At 41.6% G+C, this 13936-nt stretch overlaps 1 protein-coding gene across 2 annotated transcripts in view; it reads left to right on the top strand.

Moving 5' to 3' along the window:
• MED1 (mediator complex subunit 1) overlaps positions 1 to 13936 on the top strand; it is a 26136-nt gene continuing 12200 nt past the window's right edge. For both annotated transcript variants that reach the window (XM_078870143.1, XM_078870150.1), the window contains exons 1-11: positions 1 to 284; positions 2675 to 2781; positions 3863 to 3941; positions 5678 to 5732; positions 7119 to 7254; positions 10168 to 10196; positions 11214 to 11285; positions 12147 to 12221; positions 12416 to 12489; positions 12661 to 12750; positions 13170 to 13281. In XM_078870143.1, coding sequence (XP_078726269.1) covers positions 200 to 284; positions 2675 to 2781; positions 3863 to 3941; positions 5678 to 5732; positions 7119 to 7254; positions 10168 to 10196; positions 11214 to 11285; positions 12147 to 12221; positions 12416 to 12489; positions 12661 to 12750; positions 13170 to 13281 — 914 coding nt within the window. In that variant the 5' untranslated portion in view covers positions 1 to 199. The remainder of the gene's footprint in view (positions 285 to 2674; positions 2782 to 3862; positions 3942 to 5677; positions 5733 to 7118; positions 7255 to 10167; positions 10197 to 11213; positions 11286 to 12146; positions 12222 to 12415; positions 12490 to 12660; positions 12751 to 13169; positions 13282 to 13936) is intronic.

Below are 13936 nucleotides of genomic sequence, written 5' to 3' on the forward strand. Positions count from 1 at the left end.
GGGCGGGGTCAGCCGCTGCGCCCACGTGACACCCGCTGGGCCAATGAGCGCGCGCGGGCCGGCAGTGCGGCTGCGGAACGCAAAGACGGCGGCAGCGGCAGCACGAAGCGGCGGCGACGTCTGAAGCAGCAGCAGCGGTGGGGGAAGAAGCGACAGCAGCTGAAGGCAGTAAAAGCAAGAGCAGAAGGCGCCTAGGGACATGGCGGCAGCGCGGGTCCCGTCCGCCCGCGAGGCGGGAGCTGCCGTGCAGTCGCCCATCACGCTGCCCCCGGAGCCGCGCACAGGTGACGACGACGACGCTGGTGGTGGTGGTGGGAGGGGGTGAAAGTGGTGGTGGTGGTGCATAGAGTTATTGGTGGTGCATAGAGTTATTGGTGAGGATTACGGGGGCTGGTGGTGAGAGGATGTGGGGTGAGAGAGAGAGGGGGGTGGGAGCTCAGAGAGCGGGGTTTGTTGGTGAGGGGGGTGAGCGGTTTGGTGAGGGGGGTGAATGGTGAGAAGAGGGGTTCACGTGTGTCGGTGGGTGGTGAGGGGGTGAAAGTGGTGGTGATGCTGGTGGTGCATAGAGTTATTGGTGAGGTTTAGGGGGGCTGGTGGTGAGGGGGAGAGGATGTGGGGTGAGAGAGAGGGGGAGGTCGTAGAGAGCGGGGTTTGTTGGTGAGGGGGGTGAATGGTGAGAGAGAGGCGTTCACGTGTGTTGGTGGGTGGTGAGGGGGTGAAAGTGGTGGTGATGCTGGTGGTGCATAGAGTTATTGGTGAGGTTTAGGGGGGCTTGTGGTGAGGGGGGGGGGAGGTCGTAGAGAGCGGGGTTTGTTGGTAAGGGGGTGAATGATGAGAGAGGTTCACGTGTGTGGTGATGGGGTGAATGTTCAAGTTCATGTATTAGGTATAGCCCTGTGAGAATGATGAAGCATTTGGGTGAATGAGGTGAGGGTGAGTGGTGAGGTGAGTGTGGTAAGGTTTTGAGGGTGGCCAGGCTACATATGAATGCTGAGAGGGAGGTGAGTGGTGAGGTTTCGAATCAAAAGACTTGGGGAGTCCGATGAGCAATGAAGGTAAACGACTAGTTGCGAAGGTGAGAAGTTGGTGAACGTGCAATAGGATGATTGGTGAGGGCGTGAGTGGTGTGGCTATGAAGTGGTGAGAGGAGGTTGAGGGTACAAGTGGTGTGTAGTGGAGGGGGGTGAGGGTTAGAGTGTGGTGAGATTGAGAGGATAGTGAGTGAAGAGAAAGTGCAAAGGGATGGTGGAGAGTTAAGGGTCTATTGTGAGGGGTTCAGTGGTGAGGATGGTGATGGTACAGAAGGGTGAGGATGAGTGGGTCGTCCTTGGTGGGCATTGTGTAGAGGGTGAATAGGTTTTAAGTGGTGAGGGCGAATGTGGAGAGGTTGCGATAGGTGATGATGGAGGTGCTGGAGAGAGGGAATACCTGAAGGTGAGGATGCAGTGGTTGGTGAGTGGTAATGAGGGGAGTGAATATTTGGTGGGTGGGGAGTGGTAAGGATTTGTTATGTAATGATATTAATGAGCACTGTGTGATGTTTTTTGAGATGAATTGTTGGTGTAAGAGTGATAAGTAATACGTTATTTACTGGTGAACATTAACTCTAGAAAGTCCGTGGTGAGTAGTAAGGGCTGCATTTTGCTGGAGTCCATATTATTTCGTCTCAGCTCCAAGCTCATGCATGCATGCATTTCACCGCTCCCACTTAACGACTGTGGTAAACACTGGTAATCTCATTTCCGTTTTTTGTTGGGATCCAATGTTATGAAAGTGCAGACCGGTGCAGCACTATAGTTTTATTCGCTCGCAAATTGATGGTTTGTGCGCCCCGTGTGGCACAGGTTTGTGTATGCCACCTGGCTACTGCTGCTACTGCCACTTTGTGCTGCACCGCATCCACAATGAGCTTACCGCAGGGAACAGCACCAGGACATGGTCATGGTGATTGTGGTGGTGGTGGTGAGAATGTGATGGGTGTGTGGAGGTGGTGGTGAGAATGTGTTGGCTCTGGAGATGGTGGGGATGTTGACGGGTGGTATTGAGATGCTTGCTGCAGAGGCTGTGTTCATGGCAACAATTGCATTCATACCATGATATATTTTCTTAATAGGACAATTCCAAATAGTACAGATTGAATTGAAAACTAATTTCTTTAGAACTGTTGTCCTTTCCCCGCACCTCCGATTAGCACGGTTGGCTACGTACTGTGAAAAAGTTATATTGAGGATATTTTCAAATATTTAAGTTCATCACTAAGATTGGAAGCTTTGGAATTTCCGATGCTTTATTTTGTTTAATGGGAGTTTCAAGATATAGCCACCTCTGATTTCATAAACTATAAAATGTGTTTATAAAAAAAACATTTGTATATTTAAAAACAACATTTGCCAGTTGAAATCACACACAAACACACTAGCGAACTAGTGTGTGTGTGATAATTGTGCATAACAACCTGCACACAAGCACATTAACCCACAATTAAATTAGAGTCATGCATTTAATTGCATTAAAATTAGATCCCCTTGGATGCTGGCCCATTGGCTGCGTCACGTGCCCTAACGACACAACATTTTAAACGTGTGACTGCGTATTTTTGCACACTGTACGTTGGAGATAACCAATTGAGCATTTTTTTTGTATCACGATATTCACCAAAACGGTTCACTTTCAGATACGGAACGCCTTGATCAGGTCAGCGCTTTAATGGAGCGGCTTCGAGCCAAGCACTCTGTAGGGAGGCCATGGTCCGACACCTTCAAGCTTGTGCGGCAGGCCATGGTAAGGATCATCAGGTGATGGTGACCATCTCCTGACTATGGTGCTGGAAAACTTTGCCTTGCCTCTCTGGTCACTATGCTCTCACCACAAGATGGCACATCCTTGAAGTTATCGGGATCTGCTTTTGCCACATCGAAAGTGGTGGAGTAATCTTAAGTTCCCACAATTTATAATATGGAAAATAACAAATCCCATTTGTATATTTAAGTGGAAGAAAAGGTTAACAAGAACTCTGGACACAAATTTCAACCAGTATTGTCATTCATTGGCATTAGTGAATTCATTCTCAGTGAATGGGGCCAAAGGCAGGTGGCTCAGGATGGTTTTGGTTCTGCAAAATTTTGCACACACTTGATCATTATGATAAGTTGATCAAATATGTTGCTTGATACCAGCTTATTGCATATATTTTATATATTTAAATTAGAATGTTTGAATTTGAAAACAAAACTAGTGCCTGTCATGGGAGAATGGATCACTTTTCCTGAACACCTGGCAGCTCATTAGAGCTCAGTCACGCAAAGACATTCAACCTGAAGCTGCTTGAGTCAATAGTGTTACATTACAATTTGCAGCCAAGCAGACGTGTGTTTGTGTATCCAAGTGTTATTTTGTGCTTTATTGCATCTTATGTGAGAATGTGTACATGTTTGTAAGGAGCCAAAGACAGCTGGACGTGGTGCTGGTCACATCACCCACTCGTGTTCTGTGCCGGCCTTCATAGGTGCTTGTTAACAGCACTTGCTTCCAGTCCCCTATGTAGGATATATGAAGGATCTTATATTTCAGCGTGTATACTGTATGTGTAGGTGGAGCGATAGCCTAGTGGTTTGCATACTGCACCCCGAACCCAGCGATCTGAGTTTGATTCCCACTCATGACCAACATCAGTAGAGAATTTCTCCTTTGGTGCGGTATGTAGAACATCAGCACTTGGGAGAAAAAGGTGGGCGGGCATGGTCTTGGTCACACCACCCCCTATAAACAGCCTGTGTAGGACATATATAATATGCACAGGTGCTTGCTAACAGCCCTTGCCCCAGCAGTCTGTTAAAATCTATATGGGGGATTTGTGTTTCAGGAGAAGCGCATGATGCCGGAGTCAGGAGGTCATCAGCGTCTCCTACACTGTCTGGAGACCATCCAGAAGGTGATCAAAGGTAATCAACTCTGCCACAGTTTTCTTTTTTTTACACTGCATTTGGTATGAGATGCATATCAGATGGTAAATTTTTGTTATATAAACTCATTAAAATACAGTAAAATCTCTTGAAACAGACTGCAGCAGGGCATAATTTGGGGTAAAGCAGAAGGCTTCCGAAAATACACGTATAAATATGTCACGAATAAACCAAGAAGCTCCGACACGAATGCTGTTTGCTTGCTAATTAAGCTGTGAGCGCTAGATTATGGTGTGCATGTGCACTCGTGGTTTCAAATCTAGACACTGTAATTAAATGTTATGTAAAATTAGGTCAACCTGTTCCCTTGGAAATCATGTCCTGCTCGTTGCCCCCTTGTTTTTGACATACATTATTTTATATGTTACAAATTAAGTTTTTCCATCCCGTCAGAAAAATCTCCTCAGTGTTCTGTACCGAGTGAACCCCTCAGCCTTCCTGTCCTTCGTTGTGATGGTGACTCAGATGAATCTATACTGTAGTGATTATTTAGCCTTATTAAGTTAGAAATATTACATTATATATAGGTAAGTATTTTTAAGTGGTAATTTAATGTCTTCATTACATAACATTTTTATACAAATTTAGTGATGAATTATAATTATTTGCAGTATTCCCAACATCCCCCATAATCGAAAAGACTTGCCCAATTAGTCCGGCTTCAAAAGGTTTTACTGTTATTCTAAAACTAAATTGTAACGTAAACACTTCAAAAAGTCATCCATATCGTCAATGGCAAGAAATATTTACTATTCATTCCCAAAAAATTTAGAAAATCTAGATAAGCCAGGTCATTGTGACTTTTTTTGTTTAAGGGGTTTTCCTGACCATTTGACCACCCCTTGTATATTTACACACATTGCAACATAACTGATTCCCCATGGCATTTTGGGTACTAGTTAGTTACTATCCGATACAGTTATTTTCCCGATAGATAATTGTCACAAATACACTCTTTGGTTATTTCGGTAAGTCACGTAGAAAGAAATTAAATTAAATAATAGAATACGATGTTTCGATTGCAACACAAGCAACCATCATCAGGTACAAATGAATGAGAAAACAAACATAGTAAACTTAGAAATATAATGCAATACAACAAACACAGAGAGTCGGCCAACACAACAGTCAACACCCCACCTGGTTGATTACGTTCTTCCAAAGATTGCAAAATTGTGAGAAAGAGACAAAACATAGACACGGAGACACACAGACAGACACACAAGCAGAGAGAGACTCACACAGAGACAAACAGAGACACACATAATTTAATTTCTTTCAACGTGACTTTACCGAAAGAACCAAAGTGTAATTTCTGCAGTCACAAAAGCTTTGAATCTAGTTTGTCACAAATACAGTCAAATAAAATAAAACTCAAACACGAGCACTAGAACAGAAAATGTATTGTCACAAAGTCATTTATGAAAATCCTTGCAATTTTCACAATATGAGATTATGTTTATTTATTTCAAACAGGTTCTGAATTAAGAATGTAATAATTCACCCATTGCACAATTCATAATCTATAGTGGTATACATTTGTAGAAGTTACTTCGAAGTAAACAAGATTCTAAATAATCAATTATGTAATTCATTGTTCTTATCAATAATGTAAGACTATATTAATTGTTATGTCCTTATTTATGAATGCTTGTTAATGTAAAATTGATGATGGTGCAAGCTTTAAAACGGCGCTGCATCTTGTGCATGTGCAGTGAACTCCCTCCCAGGAATGGTGGATCGGCTGGAGGCTTTGGCCAAGCACAACGGGTGAGTGGGGGTGTGAAATATGGTGATAACAAGCACATTTGCAGTATTTTTAGATTCAGTGCACTGTAGTGATTGCAATTAAACTACAGTTTTTCATGATAGCTGCATTTATGGTCTATTTAATATGCATGAAAAAGAGGAAATAATTAATCTTACTGAATTAACTGCTGAGACTGTTATATGTTTATTACAGTTATGAAAGGAATGGCACTGGCTTCAGCTGTCCTCTTTAGCACAGTTTAATGAAAACACTCAGCATTGCCAGTTATATATGCTTTGTGTGTATTGCTGTGAACATCCACATGCATCGTTCTTTTTTAGGCAAGTAGGTTTGTGCGTACATCCTTGTCGTGTGAATGTGAACATTTGCATATACACTGTTTTGCATGTCATTTTCATTGGTAAAATGCACACGTTTTGAAAACATTAAGGGCTTCATGGGCTTATTTATCGAGTTATTTTGTTACATATATTTTACACAATGCCATCCTATGCCCCTGCACACCCTTGCAAAGGATTATCCACGTGCAATATTTTATTATATATATATTTTTAGATTTCTGCCTGTGTTTTGTTGTATTGGCTGTACCTTGGGAATATTAAATAACTTGTAGAAAAATCCACTGAGGAGGCTGTTATCAGTTCAAATTTTCATTCTCTATACCCATGTTTTTTTAGCGTTTTTCTTTTTCACCATTCCAGGTAGAGCCATGATATATAGCATAACAATATCCCTGACAGAGAAACATCCTTCCCTCTACAACACCAGCTTTTGGACATTTCTCCAATACATCCTATCCTGACTGGAATATGAATGCATTGCTGTTTTCGTGAAGGCCACTGACCACGTAGGGCCTAATTTACTTGTTGCTTCATGTTCTGTCTCATCTGATTATCTCTGCAATGGAAACGTTGCAGAGATTAAATAAAAAATAATGGGGCAAATGTGAATCTGGCTCCTGATATTGTATGCGTCATTATTCATAAAGGCATTTAACTTATTGATGGGTAGTTCATGAAAATTGTTTAGCATAAAAGGTTTAATTGTGCTAAAGAATGGTCAGCCATTCAGCATGGCGTCCCTTTTAAAGGATCCTCGATGACATAATATATATTAATGACACATTTCTCCTTACACGTGTACTAAAAGTAATTTAATAGATCAGTAATACCACAAAAATACTTTGTAATTGATAATGTACAAGATGTAATCATGGGTACACAAGAGCGTTCATTGATGGGCCCATGAAGGTGAGCTCACGAAATATATATTTATATATAGAATATAACAATACAAGCTCGTGAAAATGTTTTGATATTGAACAACATGTACCTCAAGGCATAGACATCTCCTTAAGGGTGGCCTCTTTGATGTGTGCGACACAGACTGGCGTCCCACCTCGGCCCCACGGGAAAAGAGTGCTATATCACTTCGGACATGTTCTACCTGGAGGTGCAGATGGAGCCGTCTGGTGTTGTGAGCGATGTGAGGGTCGCCCATCATGGTGAAATCAACCCTGCCGTGAGTTTTCTCTCAGCCTCTGGCCGTTTGTTCAGTGTTTCTCATCCCGAGTGAATTCGACAACCAGTAAGTGACATGGGTCTTGTACCAGCAGTTCAGTAGAATGCACCTCTCCTGCCAATTGACATGAACCCTGTTTTTTTGTCATGGATTTCTTTCAAAATACTAATGCCCTTTAGCCTTGAATGCCTCATGAATTCTCAAGATCTTTTGTTGTGCTCTATTTTTTTAAATTTCTTTCTCACGGTTTTGAAGAGTGCTGTGCATTTTATTTTTTGTTTGGAATTTGCTTTTTTTTCTCTCTTCAACTTATTAATAGTGGCTTTAGATAACTTGTTCTGAATTATTCTTTGGTTCTTTATCTTTTTTGCTTTGCCTTCTCAATTTCAATGCACTGTATTGAAATGTTAGTTATTTAAATATCGATAGTGGTTACATCGATTTCACATTTTGCTCTGGAGATTGAAATCTCGTGCTTGAAGCCAGTCGAAATTCTCTGACCCCCAAAACTAGATTTCTGATGTCAGCTGTCTTGTTTTTGTTCTCATGTCGTTCTCACTTCTAATTCTCCTAGAACTTTCTGCTGCTTTTTCGACCACTCTATCCTCCCAGCACACTTCTCTCTTGGTATCCCTTTTACCCCTCAAGCTGCTCTTTATGTTTACAAACAAGTACTGTTCTTCTCTCGGTAAACCCACGTGCTTTGGTGTCTCACGAGGTTCCATCTTCAGCCTTCCTGCTCTTCCCAATATTTTCTCACCACTCTTTGGAATTAATTTGTAGTTTACATGTTGACAAATGTTTCAATGCTGATGACACCCAGCTTTATACGAACATTTAATGCATGAACCCGACCTCAGTGTCCACTTTTGCATATTTTTGACATGGTCTTGTCTTGAATTGGTTCTAATTTCCTCCAGCCAGCTGTTGCCAAAAATGAAGTACCCATAGGCTAAAGTCAGCTCTCAACGTAAAGATGCCACTTTGAGTATAATAATACTCGTACAACAATAATCATCCAACTGTTACAGTAATACTTGACTCACAGTTGACCGCTGAATCTAAATATAATAGAGTGCTATTCGAATTGCATATTCCCAGATTGCCTTGAATGCGCCCAACCTTGTCGGATATCAGAAGCTAAGCAGGAAACGAGTAAGGATGATAGATGACCACCATGCGTACACAAATGGTCACAGGGTTTTTCAGGGCTACGTGGTGGGCAGCAAAGGGTAGTGTAGAAAAAAAATCAAGTGTTATACATCTGTGATCCCCCCCCCGCCCTCCTTCATCAACCCGCATGAACCAATATGGTGACGTGTGGTCACAACTCCCATGACCCCAGCAGCTTGGGGAGACTCGCCCAGCAGTGGATTGACAAAAGGGCTGTATACATATACTCCTAGAATGACTACAATTATACTCTTGCATGTGGGAGTATATCCAGGAGCTAAATGTCAATGGCGAGGTCTAATAGCCATGTGAGGGCTTCAGAAAATAATTTGTAGTTTTGCTATTCCTCCAATGAAGGAGAGAACACTGCAGTGTCTCCGCAACAGAGGAATATCAAAACTACATGAATAGTAAATAATTGTGATAGGAATTACTGTACACAGCACTGCTATAATAGTGAACTCACGTTTATTTGGCGTAATGGGGAAGAGGAGTGCCGGGATAATGAAAAACATCTAAGTGATGCTTTAAAACAAATGTATTGCTCAAGTGTATATAATCGGGATGAAGATGTTGATTGTGTTGTCTGTTTTTATTGATTCTTGAAGTAATCAGTTTATTTTGTACAGTTATCTGTTTACTTGCGGAAATATTAAGTCACGTGAGCACTGGGTTCCTGACCCCAGATGAGTGAGGAACAGCTTAGTTAAACCAGCGTGCACAGAAAATGTGTTTTCTTTTTATTTGCGCAAGACGGCTAATTGACAACGCGGAGAATCCACCCATGGTTAATGAAACTTAACTATACTTCCTACTTCTGTTGTAGCTGAAGTATAGTTATATTATAATTTTTTCTTCTGATAAACAAACTGTTACATAAAGTGCTAGATTTTCTACTGTATACAGTATTGTAACTGTCGAAAGCTCGGAAGCTGTGCTATGTAAATTAGTTTACATTTTTAGATTCCCAAACGATTCTTGAACAAACTTCATTTATATTGCTTCATATTGAAGATATACAAACCTTTAATGTATATTAGTGCTGAGCATTATATACACATTTTCTAAACATTAAAAATATGTAGATTCTAAAGAGCCCAACTTTCTGTACTACCATCTACTGGCCATCCTTTAGTCTTTAAATGCTAACAATCATGATGACCGCAATTTCATAATTTCTTAAAAGCGGTTTCACAGTTGCTCATTTGTGTGCTCTTGTAAGGAACATGATGAGCTTTTAAAACTCTTAAACGCATACTGTATGTTGACAGAAGTAGTAAATGTGGAGCTGCAGCACAGACAATGTTGGAATTTTACATTTTACAATAAGCTTGATATATTTGCCAATCATAAGGATTGACTGAGTGATAAAGAAGTCTCACCATGTTTATAAAGTACTGTACTGGGGGTAAAAAGTAGAGCAATTCCATTTGTCACTGTCTCCAGCTTCCATAGCAGTGAGCTATGCAGGGGCATCGTAATTAGATTAATATTCTTCATGAAATAATGAACAGATTCCTAGGTTTATTAAATTGGGTTGTATTTCCGAAACAAAAGTATTTGGTGTGCACATGTGTAATAAACTGTTAATCCCTCTGACATTGAAACAATTTACTTCCACATGGTGTAGTCGTACAAAGTAAACTCTCATGGCTGACTGCTTAATCCGTAGATTTGACATTGTATGCATTGTGTTAGAAGGGCCAATGCTGATGTTGACATTTTGTTTGTGTTTTTTAGAGTTGTCCAGAGCTGACGCAGATACTGAGGTAAGCAGCTTATTGAATGCAGCTGTAGCTCGCAGTAATGTTGGTTTCTACAGTTCCGATGTTAACGGTATAATTATTTTTCGAAAGAGTATATTGAGGTCATGGAACCCTTTAAAAAAATGTTTTAAATCAGTGTCAATTCCACAAATTTAATACGAACAATATTTACGTCTTACACTGGTGCTTTCATCTGTCAGTTAAAAAAAAACACATTTATATTATGCCATAAATGTTCAACATTTGTCACAACATGTTTATTCCTATGCTAAAAACCGCACCAATGTCTTTTTGGGAATTTAAGTAAATGTTTTGCGTCTACCCAGGTTATTAAGTTGTTCACCAAATACGTTCTTCATTGCATGTAATCGATCATTGCTGTCAAAGTTCTACAGGTGTCTCAGCACTTGGCAGCGCTGCAAGAGATGCTGGCAGGCGCACCCCACATTACATGTGATTAGCCTTGCGCGGCTTGTTCACACTCGGACATTGTTAGCTTGTGCTCGCTGATGCGTCATGTGTGCTGCAATGTGTTTTCATAGCGCCCATAATAGAGCTCTTGAATTGTTTATTAAACAGATGACCGTCTTTCGAGTGCATGGACATGATTGGTTGTCGTATAATAATCAGCCAGTTGCACGCACAAAACTGCTTCCAGCTGAAAATGTTTCAGGAAATTTGAAACGACTGTAAACTGTGACATCACAGCACATGATGGAGTCTGCAGCTGGTATATAGACACATTGGTTTCAGTTAATTTCTTGACATTTTAATCATGATTTAGCTGTCATGTTCACTGGCAGATCCAGTGCATGCTAGGACATTTGGTATCATTAGGTGCAATGCTTTAAAGTAGTGTATAAGTACGAGCATTATTAGAAACTAAATGAATGTGACTTGAGAAGGAAAACAAGAATAATATTGTTTTTTGTATGTCACTGTTCATTTAGAGATTGGAATGGAGCTTAATGATCACATTGCACTGTGGTGAGGCTCACTTTTGATGCTGCTGTTGTCTAGAGAAGGGAATTTGGAGGAGTTCTCCAAGCATTTGGAGGGGCTGGCAAGCCTCTACAAGCTGCCAGGAGACAGGTACTTGCACTTCACTGTTCAAGTGCTCCATTACTCCAGCATGATTGAGAGGGGGAGCCAGCCATTAAGGTTTTCTGGGGATGTGGAGCTTTTCCATGTCTGGCAAAAACCACTCAAGGGGCCCGGCAGTGTTGAATTAGCCTCAACAAGAGGCGGCTTAGGGGGCCCAATGTATATTAGAGTACCATGTCATTCATGTAGCACAGGCGTGACATTACTGGTGTAAGTTAATTAGAGATTGTTAATTAATCAAGATCTTTGTGAAAGATAAAATACAATAAACAGATGGTGTACCATGAAACACGAGGTTCTGCTGCCAAAATGAGTTAGACAGTAAAAGTGCATCGCATCATAGCTAGAAGCTGATTACAAATGCAAAATAGAATTTAGTGGTGAAAAATGGCATAATTTGGACATAAGCACACCCCTTGAGTGCAAGTCGAGATTTGCTTACATCAAAGTGTGTTTGTATCAGAAGTTGCCCTCTGTCTCCCCCCTCCTGGTATCATGTGAGAATGTGTTTCCTATACTAAAACTGTTTTAATATTGAGGTGTGCTCATATCTAGTTTCTACAGTCCCTTGGTCATGTCGAGAAGATGTGTCAAGGTGTGAATTCCTTGGCCCTACATTGGTACGAATTTGGCAGAAACTGCTAAATGGATAAAGTATGACATTGAGGCTATGCATTCTAGAATCAGTTTTCATTCTTGCTGATTTGCCATGGGATTGGGGAACGCGCACCAGGGCTCAGTGTTAGTTCATTGGCTGTAAGAGTGGCCCTGGCACACGGTCTAATTTGCTTGTGCCTCTTTCCAGAGAGATAAGCCGTCTGAAATATGGTCTGTGTTTGTTTTCTGTAGCAAGCTGAAAACAAAGGTGTACCTTGCCCTACAGTCCTTGGAGATGGACCTGGCCAAGATGGCTCAGATGCACAGGTTAGGATTGTGCCAAGTGCGGTGATGCAAGGGTCTTTACGTCAACGGATTTATGTTTTGTTATTCCACATACTGGTCTATAGCCAAAAATAAATGTTGGTCTAATGTTACTACCGTCAAAATTTAAAGAAAAAGTTATTTATATGGAGCATTCACAGTGACGGCTATTGTGTGGTGTTTATGCTTGGTAACAGGGCAGCCACCAATGTGAGCATAGAGGAAGTGATTCTGCAAGGCGTGGTGGGGTACGTCAGCCCTCGCATGGGAGGTAAGATGCTCGCAACCTGAACAGCTCTTACTGTTAAAGTTGTCGCACAGAAATAAGTGATGTAGAGAGTATTAATTTATTTTACTGATGTTTTAGTATGTTTTACACTGCCTGGCTTTTGCTAATGTGGGTTGGCTAATGCATTGGTTTCTGTTCTGTATGACCTTGCAGGCCACCTTATGACCCTCAAATACTTTGTCTCGCCATACGACCTGCTGGATGAGAAGACAAAATCCACTGTTACGTTAAACGATAACAATGGTAACCTGCACATCAAGGGACAGCACTGTTACAGAATACAATTTCAACAGCCATACCAGACTGCTACTTGTGAAAGCTATATTTATTGTGCATGCATTTTAATTATATTATCAATGCAAGATGTTTGTTTTATTAAAAAAAACCTGTTTTGGAGTTATCATAACAATCTAACTATGCCAATTGGAATTGATGCAGGATCGATACACAGTTCACAACTAATGCCCGACACATGTACTGCACTAAACATCAACAGAGGTGTACGAGTGTCACATCTCATGTGGAGGTCATTGTAGATGTTCGGGGTGTTACCTTCACCTCCGTGCCCATGAATACGCATGTGGCATAAATATTTGATCAAAGTCCAGTGGCCACTGCTGTAATCTCACTTTGAGCCTACGCACCCCTCCCTGCACACTCAGTGCCTCGTTTACTAGGCATGAATGCGCACGTGATGATCGAAGCGGCTGCAGGGCCATTCAAGCTGCCCATCGCGCCTCTCATCGCTGGCACCCACCCTATAGACGGCACCGGGTGAGTCTGCTCTGGGTCAGTGTTTGCTGGGCGTTATTGAGTTGCAGCTTAAGGTTTGATGACTTGGAAAGAAATATAGCTTTTCCTGGACCCAGCTTGGAATCCGACACTCGAGAGCATGATACACGTGTTCATGTTACAGCACAGTAAAAGAGCGGAAAAGAAAACTCCCATCTGCCATAATTGCAAATATTTGGACCAAATGCACCATATAAAAGAATAAAAAACGTGTCGATGTACCTAAATAAATGTCTGATCACTGTATATTGATTCCATGTTGTAATTTGTATCAGAATCATAGACTGATAAGGGTATTTAAACGAGCTAAAAAGTGCACGACAAAATATGTCGAGAATTACTCTGAGAGACAGAAAGGGAAACACATCGATCAGCGAAAAAATGCATGCTTGGGACATATTAAGGGGCCATCCATGTTAGGGACATAGTACGTACGCATGGAGGGGGGGTGGTGAAGCCTCGATAATAATTTGTCTACATTGCCCTTCAAATTAGTTAATGTTATTAATCCTTGATCGTTTCTGCATGGATTAAATATCGGCCGTTCTTTCGGATTCGGGGGGGGATGCGTCAAGCGTACGTACGCAGGTGGGAGGTGGGGGGGGGGTGTAAAAAGTCCGCGTGCGTACAGGGAGGA

This window comes from Lampetra fluviatilis, chromosome 2, assembly GCF_964198595.1.
Source record: "Lampetra fluviatilis chromosome 2, kcLamFluv1.1, whole genome shotgun sequence".
Classification (NCBI taxonomy): Eukaryota; Metazoa; Chordata; class Hyperoartia; order Petromyzontiformes; family Petromyzontidae; genus Lampetra; species Lampetra fluviatilis.